At 39.3% G+C, this 11,237-nt stretch overlaps 1 protein-coding gene across 2 annotated transcripts in view; it reads left to right on the forward strand.

Annotated features, from left to right (window-relative positions):
• LOC110455390 overlaps nt 1-4,017 on the forward strand; it is a 31,150-nt gene extending 27,133 nt beyond the window's left edge. Inside the window, exon 23 of one of the 2 annotated variants that reach the window (XR_002463440.1) lies at nt 2,767-2,796. Coding sequence is in view for 1 of the 2 variants with exons in the window: in XM_021505499.1 (XP_021361174.1) it covers nt 2,767-3,013 (247 nt within the window). In the remaining variant the exon portion in view is untranslated. Of the gene's footprint in view, nt 1-2,766 lie in introns of both variants that reach the window. The other variant, XM_021505499.1, reaches the window with a different exon arrangement.
• The last annotated feature ends 7,220 nt before the right edge of the window (nt 4,018-11,237 follow it).

The following is an 11,237-nucleotide window of genomic DNA, read 5'->3' on the forward strand; positions in this document are numbered from 1 at the left end:
GGGAGAGGTCATACCCTGTAGCTTGTCAACAGTAGTTAGTTACATTGGGAGAGGTCATACCCTGTAGCTTGTCAACAGTAGTTACATATATCACTCAAGTAATTTCATTCCCTGATATGATGAATCATGTTGTCTGTCTGTCTGTAGACAAAACGTTATTTGCACTACTCTTCCTGAAGTTTTGCACCAATATGAATTATACTTGGTACACAGAATTCTTGCATGGAGGGGATGTGAATGAAGTACAAAGATTAGAGTTACCTCCCTCATTTACTAGAGTTCATTGCCCATTGTTTAAAAATATTTCTGAAAGAACCTTTCCTACAGATGTTGGCGCAGGTGGGGGGTAATAGCCTGCCGTTCTAGCGACAGCTGTAGTTTGCTGTTAGCAACAGGCTCAACTCACCTGCCCGAAGAGCTAGGCGCCTATCGTCCGTCCGTCCGTTCGTCCATCAACTTTTCCTTTAAATGACTTCTTCTGAAGAATGGACTTGCCTAAAGTCATGATATTTTGGTGATAGCTTTGTTGGTTAGAGCATAGTTAGAACGAAAATGACCTTTACCTACTTTCAAGGTCAGGGGTCAAAAGTGTGAAATACTTGAAACAACTTCTTCTGAAGAACTGAAAGGTATAGAATCTTAATATGTGGCTGGTAGCTTCGTTGTTAAAAGCCCAACAGATTTGAGAATGAAAATGACCTTGAACTCCTTTAAAGGTCACAGGGGTCAAATATGTCAAATACTTAAAATGACTTCTGAAGAACTGAAATATATAGAATATTAATATGTGGCTGGTAGCTTCTTTGGGAAGAGCCCATCAGAGTTTGAGAACGAAAATGACCTTGACCTACTGTCAAGGTCACAGGGGTAAAATTTGTCGAACTAATCAAACAAATTTTTCTGAATTATCGAAATGCATAGAATCATATTATTTGGCTGGTTGCATCTTGTGATGGAGCCCGCCAAAGTTGGCTATTGAAATTACCTCAACCTACTTTCAAGGTCACAGGGGTCAAATATAGCAAAAACTGCTTCTCTTGAAGAAGTTTAAGGCATGGAGTCTTGATATTTGACAAGTAGCTTTCTTAGATGGAGCCCAACAAAGTTTGCAAATAAATAATGACCCTTGGCTACTTTATCCTATTGCTTTATATTAATCTAATTTCATGTAGAATATACTTGGCCCAACATGATTCAATATTGTAAAAACCATGCCCCAATCACAATGGGGACAGGAGAATGGGACCCAATATTGTAAGGGTGTTGCTGAGACAGTATAATTATTTAATATTTTGCTTTGACTGCTTAGATATCCAGGTGAGCGATATATATAGGCCCTCTGGGCCTCTTGTTTCCTTAATCATTACATTGTTATTATTATATCAAACTAACCTCTCTGTGTCACACTATTGATCTTGATGTCATTACGTTTCTGTTTCATTGTATCAACCTTATAATTATCATGTCATAATATAAATAACTTTGTCATGAATTGACCTCACCAAATCATAATGTTGACCTCTTTATATATTATTTAACTGTATGATAATGATGTATCACTTCAGTGTATAACATAATATTAATGTTATATACAGATTTATTCTGACAATATACATGAACTATGTACAGGATTAACAATCCTTTGATAGTCAGCTCGTAGTATACTAAATTATCATTTTAAAGTTCACAGCTTGATTCTTTCTTTGAAACAATACTTGTGTATTATGTAGAAAAATGTAATGTTGACCTCATATCAAAGTACATGTATTCACCTTTAATATTGACATGTTGTTCCCAGTTGATTTTTAAAATCTGTTCCTAAAGCACTGCTTGGATGGTTGGGCAGCCAGATTAGCTGTGGCTTGTTTAGTGGGTTAACTGGATTATTGGTGGCTGGCCATGGTCTGTTATCACATTGACATCTCAAAATGAGAAAAATGCCCAGTTCATGTGGTACAGTAAGATTTGCCAGTTCATGTTGTACAGTAAGATTTGCCCAGTTCATGTGGTACAGTAAGATTTGCCAGTTCATGGGGTACAGGAAGGTTTGCCCAGTTCATGTGGTACAGTAAGATTCGCCCCGTTCATGTGGTACAGTAAGATTTGCCAGTTCATGGGGTACAGGAAGGTTTGCCCAGTTCATGTGGTACAGTAAGATTCGCCCAGTTCATGTGGTACAGTAAGATTCGCCCAGTTCATGTGGTACAGTAAGATTCGCCCAGTTCATGTGGTACAGTAAGATTCGCCCAGTTCATGTGGTACAGTAAGATTTGTCAGTTCATGTGGTACAGTAAGATTAGCCCATTTCATGTGGTACAGTAAGATTTGCCCAGTTCATGTGGTACAGTAAGATTCGCCCAGTTCATGTGGTACAGTAAGATTTGCCAGTTCATGTGGTACAGTAAGATTAGCCCAGTTCATGTGGTACAGTAAGATTTGCCCAGTTCATGTGGTACAGTAAGATTTGCCCAATTCATGAGGTACAGTTAGATATGCCCAGTTCATGTGGTACAGTAAGATGTGCCCAATTCATGTGGTACAGTAAGTTTTGCCCACTTCATGTGGTACAGTAAGATTTGCCGAGTTCATGTGGTACAGTAAGATTTGTCAGTTCATGTGGTACAGTAAGATTAGCCCATTTCATGTGGTACAGTAAGATTTGCCCAATTCATGTGGTACAGTTAGATATGCCCAGTTCATGTGGTACAGTAAGATTGTAAGATTTGCCCAGTTCATGTGGTACAGCAAGATTTGCTTGTTTTACAGGTCGTCCACACCTTTGTCGTCTTCATCCAATAAAACACAAGCCGCCGCCGCCGCTGCTGCTACTGCTGCTGCTGCTGTTGCTGCTGCTGCCAAAGCTGCAGATAATTTACCAAAGCAGTCGGGCCCAGTGAATGGCGATGAGTGTTATTTCTGGCGTACAACGGGTTGTGTTTACGGGGATAAGTGTCGGAATAAACATGTAGCAGATCATCGTGGCCTGGACAAGAAACCATGGCAAAAATCCTAATGTGAACCTTCAATAGATGTGTTAACCGTCATGCAGACTTTTCTGTCAAAACTCTTACCATAGACATTTGTGTGTGTGTATGTGTGGAAGGATGTGTTTGTGATATGAGTAGGTGGGGGTGGGGGTATTCTGGCATAGAATGATCACAGTGTACTTCTCTCATTCTGCAGTATAAGCCATGTCATACTGCATGATCAGCCCAACATAGGAACCTCTCCACACATCCCAATAACACACATTCCTTGTAGACAGATTTACTGTAACATGAGCAGTGGTGTTATATCCAGATTTAACTTAAAAGTTAAAACTACTACTTGCTTAATGTTTTTTTCTGGAGATGAAACGATGTATTCCGGCTCTGCTGGTCAGGGCCAAATTATGTTGACCCAATCCAAAATAAGAAACATCTTACTCAGATTCCATACATTTTATTTTCTCTTCATTCAAGATTCAAATTCACTATAATTGAAAGCTATATGAAAATACAACAAAATGAAGTTTGAAAGTAGTAAAGCATTTAAGTAAAAATACAGTGTACTGAAAAATTGAGAAAGGTGCTTTCAAGTGTCATTTGTTGTTTCCCATCAAGTTGTACACCGATGGTGTTACACCCTACACTTGTTGTTTCCCATCAAGTTGTGCACCGATGGTGTTACACCCTTCATTTGTTGTTTCCCATCAAGTTGTACACCGATGGGGTTACACCCTACATTTGTTGTTGCCCATCAAGTTGTACACCGATGGTGTTACCCCCTTCATTTGTTGTTTCCCATCAAGGTGTACACCGATGGTGTTACACCCTACCTTTGTTGTTTCCCATCAAGTTGAACACCGATGGTGTTACACCCTCCATTTGTTGTTTCCCATCAAGTTGTACACCGATGGTGTTACACCCTACATTTGTCATATTGTTAGGCTTGCCAACTGTCACATGGATTACTTTCATTTTATTTCCTGTATGAGATATGCAATAATTTTCATTATGTTCACCTCAGAAGATNACATGTATAATATTATTATAAGATTGGGGGTAGAATTCCCCAAGAATTAAATGCCAAAATTAAACTATATGTTTTAAAATTAAGAGTGAGTAGCCCAAACAATTAAAACAAAATCAGGAGACCAACTGAGATGACATTCATATGACAGTTTAAGGGTATAGCAAAACCAAAGCACCAAAGTAATGTTATAGCATACGTATATGGTATTACAATCATATATAAAGTACAGATTATATATATATATTACATGAATAAACAGTACAATTACAGGTGCTGAAGGGGATGGCGGGTGGGAATGCACAACAATCTCCTTCAATGATTCAGAAAACTATGCTGTGGGGGCTCCAAATCCCTAACAGGGCATTCCCTCAGGCAGACGCTGATTGGTCAATCAGCAGCATCCCTCTACTCTCATTAACATACATGCTAATTGGCAACTACATAAATACATACGACCTACATTACAGAAAACAGAAAACATAGGCAGCAAGGCAAACTCATTGTATATAAACTATAGTTTAATATTAAAATATCAAACTATCATTTTATATACAACTAAACACGCAAGAACAGTTTAACCTGTTTATTACTACAGTTATAATACATACAAGCTACAAGTTTGGCGTATCAGGGGCTACTCACTCTATACCAAAACGATTAAACTTACTAATAGGATATTTAAAATTTAAAGAATCTGGACTCTGAGGTGTCCCAGAGTAGCTAGCTACATGATCGAGCAAGACTCCAAAGATACAGAGAAGCAACTAGACCCTGGACGATTCCAGAGAAGCTACTAGACTCTGCGAGCGACCCTGGAGAAGCTGCATGAGAAATGGAATATTCAACGACTACGGCTAGACCCTCAACGATATGAGAGAAGCTGAATATGTTAGCTAGACCCTCAACGATATGAGAGAAGCTGAAACATACTGTCGTAAAATACTACATGTATAATATTATTATAAGATTGGGGGTAGAATTCCCCAAGAATTAAATGCCAAAATTAAACTATATGTTTTAAAATTAAGAGTGAGTAGCCCAAACAATTAAAACAAAATCAGGAGACCAACTGAGATGACATTCATATGACAGTTTAAGGGTATAGCAAAACCAAAGCACCAAAGTAATGTTATAGCATACGTATATGGTATTACAATCATATATAAAGTACAGATTATATATATATATTACATGAATAAACAGTACAATTACAGGTGCTGAAGGGGATGGCGGGTGGGAATGCACAACAATCTCCTTCAATGATTCAGAAAACTATGCTGTGGGGGCTCCAAATCCCTAACAGGGCATTCCCTCAGGCAGACGCTGATTGGTCAATCAGCAGCATCCCTCTACTCTCATTAACATACATGCTAATTGGCAACTACATAAATACATACGACCTACATTACAGAAAACAGAAAACATAGGCAGCAAGGCAAACTCATTGTATATAAACTATAGTTTAATATTAAAATATCAAACTATCATTTTATATACAACTAAACACGCAAGAACAGTTTAACCTGTTTATTACTACAGTTATAATACATACAAGCTACAAGTTTGGCGTATCAGGGGCTACTCACTCTATACCAAAACGATTAAACTTACTAATAGGATATTTAAAATTTAAAGAATCTGGACTCTGAGGTGTCCCAGAGTAGCTAGCTACATGATCGAGCAAGACTCCAAAGATACAGAGAAGCAACTAGACCCTGGACGATTCCAGAGAAGCTACTAGACTCTGCGAGCGACCCTGGAGAAGCTGCATGAGAAATGGAATATTCAACGACTACGGCTAGACCCTCAACGATATGAGAGAAGCTGAATATGTTAGCTAGACCCTCAACGATATGAGAGAAGCTGAAACATACTGTCGTAAAATACTACATGTATAATATTATTATAAGATTGGGGGTAGAATTCCCCAAGAATTAAATGCCAAAATTGAACTATATGTTTCAACATAGAGTGAGAGCCCCCAATAAGGCGGGTGTGGCCCCTCTGGGGAGATAGAGGATTTTTTTTCTCCTGCTATACAAGTGAAGGGATTTTAACCAAATGCAGTCTGAAGCATGATTAGGGACAAAAGAATCAATTTTGTATAAACTGAGGTGTGTGGGCCTCCTTCTAAGGGCAGATGGGTGGGGCCCATTAGGGGAAATAGAGGAAAACATCAAATATCCTTCTCCTTTTGTACCGATGAAGGGATTTTGACCAAATTTGGTCTGGAGCATCATTGGCCAAAGGGTTCTCAGTTTTGTATGAACGGAGGGTATGGTCCCCCTGGGGGCAGAGGGACGGGGCCAAATAGGGGAAAATAGGTAAATCTTTAAAAATCTTCTCCTCAACCAATTGAAGGATTTTGACCAAATTTGTCCTAGAGCATCTTTGGACAAAGGAGACTCAAGTTTGTATAAACGGAGGGTGTGGGCCTTCTGGCGGCATAGGGGCGGGGCCCAATAGGGGAAATAGAGGATTTTTTTTCTCCTGCTATACAAGTGAAGGGATTTTAACCAAATGCAGTCTGAAGCATGATTAGGGACAAAAGAATCAATTTTGTATAAACTGAGGTGTGTGGGCCTCCTTCTAAGGGCAGATGGGTGGGGCCCATTAGGGGAAATAGAGGAAAACATCAAATATCCTTCTCCTTTTGTACCGATGAAGGGATTTTGACCAAATTTGGTCTGGAGCATCATTGGCCAAAGGGTTCTCAGTTTTGTATGAACGGAGGGTATGGTCCCCCTGGGGGCAGAGGGACGGGGCCAAATAGGGGAAAATAGGTAAATCTTTAAAAATCTTCTCCTCAACCAATTGAAGGATTTTGACCAAATTTGTCCTAGAGCATCTTTGGACAAAGGAGACTCAAGTTTGTATAAACGGAGGGTGTGGGCCTTCTGGCGGCATAGGAGCGGGGCCCAATAGGGGAAATAGAGGATTTTTTTTCTCCTACTATACAAGTGAAGGGATTTAAACCAAATGCAGTCTGAAGCATGCTTAGGGAGAAAAGAATCAATTTTGTTTAAACTGAGGTGTGTGGATTCCCCTTCTTTGGGGCAGATTAGTGGGGCCCATTAGGGGAAATAGAGGAAAACATTAAAGATCCTTCTCCTTCTGTACCGTTGAAGGGATTTTAACCTAACCAAACTTGTTTTAGAGAATCTTTGGGCAAAGGGAATTGAATATTTATAAATGGAAGATGCAACTTTGTTACTTGTACTCCTTTGATAAACCTGAATGGTACTCAGCAGGTTTTAAATTGAAAAATAAAATACCAGGTGAGCTATTAAGGCCCCTGGGCCTCTTGTTTTCATGTTGGAAGCGTTTTGTGATATTATATTGATGTTATCAGAAAAAATATCCAAATAATCATTGATCTGGATGTGTAACAAATTTCAATCATAAAACGAAAGTTTTTCTTCCGTCGGCCTTCAAATTCATTGGCTTGCATCAGGTTTTCCTTAATTGGTTGTGTTGGATGTTTCTGACATTATTAGACTTATGATCTGTGTTGGATTGATACAGTGATTTTAAGGTCAATCCTACAGAATTCTCATCACCTTAGTAACAACATTATACTGTATAGTTGTATTGAATTATTTATCTCCAATTGAAACTACTGTTTAAGATTTGTTGCTAATTTTGCATTGCCTAAAACATCACAAACACATGCTTGTGCACTACCATTGCATCTCACTCTCATTCCTCACCAAAGTAGTCAGACGTTTACAGTATTGGGTATTCAAAGTTATTAGCACAATTGAAGAAACTTGCAACACTTTATGATGTAAAATACAGAGGAGAAATCATGGATCAGTGTATTTGGATAATTAACTGATGGTACATTCAGATTTCTCAGCTGTGTAGTAATTGTTCTTGAAATGGAATATTGAAGTTAATTGAAGTTTCCACAAACACTTTCTGAGAATCTCATTATTTTCTTCAAACTGAATATCGAGGACATGACTAGTTTTCACACTGAACATTGAACACTGGCCTTGTGGTCGCACTGAACGATGTACACAGGCCTTGTGGTCGCACTGAACGATGTACACAGGCCATGTGGTCACACTGAACGATGTACACAGGCCTTGTGGTCACACTGAACGATGTACACAGGCCTTGTGGTCGCACTGAACGATGTACACTGGCCTTGTGGTCGCACTGAACGATGTACACAGGCCTTGTGGTCACACTTAATGATGTACACAGGCCTTATGGTCGCACTGAACGATGTACACAGGCCTTGTGGTCGCACTGAACGATGTACACAGGCCTTGTGGTCACACTGAACAATGTACACAGGCCTTATGGTCGCACTGAACGATGTACACAGGCCTTGTGATTTGGTATGCAATTTTTGAGCTGATTATTTATCTGATATTTGGCTGTTCATTGCTAATTGTCTTCTGTAGACCTAATAAAGATTAAAAACTTCGTCTTTCGTTTCAACACCTGTACACTTCTGACAGAAAACACAGTCTGTTGTATACCTCTAACAGACTACACTTCGTCTTCTGTACACTTCTGACAGAAAACACAGTCTGTTGCATACCTCTGACAAACAACACTTTGTCTTCTGTACACTTCTGACAGAAAACAAAGTCTGTTGCATACCTCTGACAGACAACACTTTGTCTTCTGTACACTTATGCCAGAAAACACAGTCTGTTGTATACCTCTGACAGACTACACTTTGTCTGCTGTACACTTCTGACAGAAAACACAGTCTGTTGCATACCTCTGACAGACAAAACTTTGTCTTCTGTACACTTCTGACAGAAAACACAGTCTGTTGCATACCTCTGACAGACAACACTTTGTCTTCTGTACACTTCTGACAGAAAACACAGTCTGTTGTATACCTCTGACAGACTACACTTTGTCTTCTGTACACTTCTGACAGAAAACACAGTCTGTTGTATACCTCTGACAGACTACACTTTGTCTTCTGTACACTTCTGACAGAAAACACAGTCTGTTGTATACCTCTGACAGACTACACTTTGTCTTCTGTACACTTCTGACAGAAAACACAGTCTGTTGTATACCTCTGACAGACTACACTTTGTCTTCTGTACACTTCTGACAGAAAACACAGTCTGTTGTATACCTCTGACAGACTACACTTTGTCTTCTGTACACTTCTGACAGAAAACACAGTCTGTTGTATACCTCTGACAGACTACACTTTGTCTTCTGTACACTTCTGACAGAAAACACAGTCTGTTGTATACCTCTAACAGACTACACTTTGTCTACTTTATTCCTCCAATAGACAATTCTTTGTCTTTTGTACATCTGTGACGGACAAAATTTTGTCTACATCTTTACAAAGGTTTGTCGAATTCGAATTTTTAACAATATTTTTACAGAATTTTAATATTGGATACATCTGTTTGCAAAAATGAAATGCTGGTAAAATGAAATTCCTATTGGTTTAAACAGCATTTTTGTTAAACTTAAGGTGTTCAGTCAAACCTGAGTGGGTGCATGCTCTCTGTTGTGAATGCACTCTGCCAAGTTTTGTCTGGTTTTAACATTTGAGATGTTTGTAGTTGATGTGTGAGTGGAGATACAGGGGTGGTGTTTGTCAGTGCCTTGGTAGAGTGTTAATGGAGATGGGTACAGATGGCCGACACAATCACCATTTTTTACCAGATGAAAACAAAATATTAAAGGTTATCTACAATAATTTGCCATTGTGTTATTTTTATCGCATCATTATCAGATGTTGGGCTATTTCAATTGCCCTTCATCTGTGGTCCGTCATCCGTCCCTTAAAACCACATAAAATGTGCATGTTTTATTTGGAGATGCCAGGCAGCCATCTTGGATTTTGACACGTCAAGTTTGTGATCGCTATTTCTCAAGGATTATTTGACAGATCTCTCAAATTTCATATGAATGTTTCCCTTAGTTCTAAGTTGCCCATGTGTCATTTTGAGGGTGATCTGCAAAAACAATATGGATGCCAGGCTGATGATACAGTTCAATTGAAGTCACATTTTCTCGCTAGGTGTTGAGCATTTGCAGGCATAACCCTGTTCAATAGATATTAACAAATCCTGGTTTGTAGAGACCTCATGATGGATGATAACATTGTAATATGGTTGAAGGTCATAGTTAAGTGATGCTCACGTCAGTTCCATCGAAATCAATCACTACATCTGTTCTGGAGAAGAAAAGGTTAAAAAAATTGTGAGAACACTTAGCTGGTATCTCATACAATCACCTAGTATGTACAGAGTTGGAAATAAACCTGTTTTCAGGTGTTCTTGAGATGAAGTTGAGAAAGCCAATCCGTGGCCAGAATCTTGGATTACTGGATGAGAATTAAGAATAGTGCTACTATGTGACTGAAAGTAACATGTATAGTAAGTCTGATCAAAAAGTTGAGCACTTGGTGGTGACTTTATAAGGAACATTTGTACAGAGTGTGGATTCAACTGCAACGAAGTCAGAGCAGCCATCTTGGATTTTCATATCCACACACATTGGTGACCATGTCGGTAACATATTTACAGTCAATTATTGGTAGTTCTTTTAAAGTCGTAAATGTCTTGTGACAGAAGCCAGGGCACTCTCACTGGATTTTCAGTTCAGCAAGAAAACTATATTTTGTGTTGATCTTATAAGGAAAACTACTATGATGGGAGTCAATTACTTAAGCTTATTAGCTCACCAGGTCCGAAGGACCAAGGTGAGCTTATTCTGTACCGTGGCGACTATAGTCCGTCAACAATTTCTTTAAACGACTTCTTCTTCTTAACCACTCACTGATTGGAATTAAACTAAATTTGACTGGAAGCATTCCTAGGTGGTAGGGATTCAAAATTGTACAAATGGTGGGCCTGATGCCCAAGGGGGCCGAGGGGCGGGGCCAAAAGGGGGCAATTTGGCTATATTGCTTTAAGCGACTTCTGCTCTGGAACTAAGAGATGGATACTAACCATATTTGACTGGAAGCATCCCTAGGTGGTGGAGATTCAAAATTGTACAAATGGTGGGGCTGACCCCCTGGGCTAAGGGGTGGGGCCAAAATAAGTTTATCTCTTTGAAACGGTTGAGATCCCCTCTCCAAAACTATATATACAAATGCTGTGTATAAAGAGACGAATGCAGTCATGATAATAGAATAGACCCTGGGGTCTGACGGAACCCCTAGGGACCTAGTTTCTTAGTAACAGCTTGGAAACAGTTGAGATCCCCACCCTATAACC

This window comes from Mizuhopecten yessoensis, unplaced genomic scaffold, assembly GCF_002113885.1.
Source record: "Mizuhopecten yessoensis strain PY_sf001 unplaced genomic scaffold, ASM211388v2 scaffold8213, whole genome shotgun sequence".
NCBI classification, from domain to species: domain Eukaryota; kingdom Metazoa; phylum Mollusca; class Bivalvia; order Pectinida; family Pectinidae; genus Mizuhopecten; species Mizuhopecten yessoensis.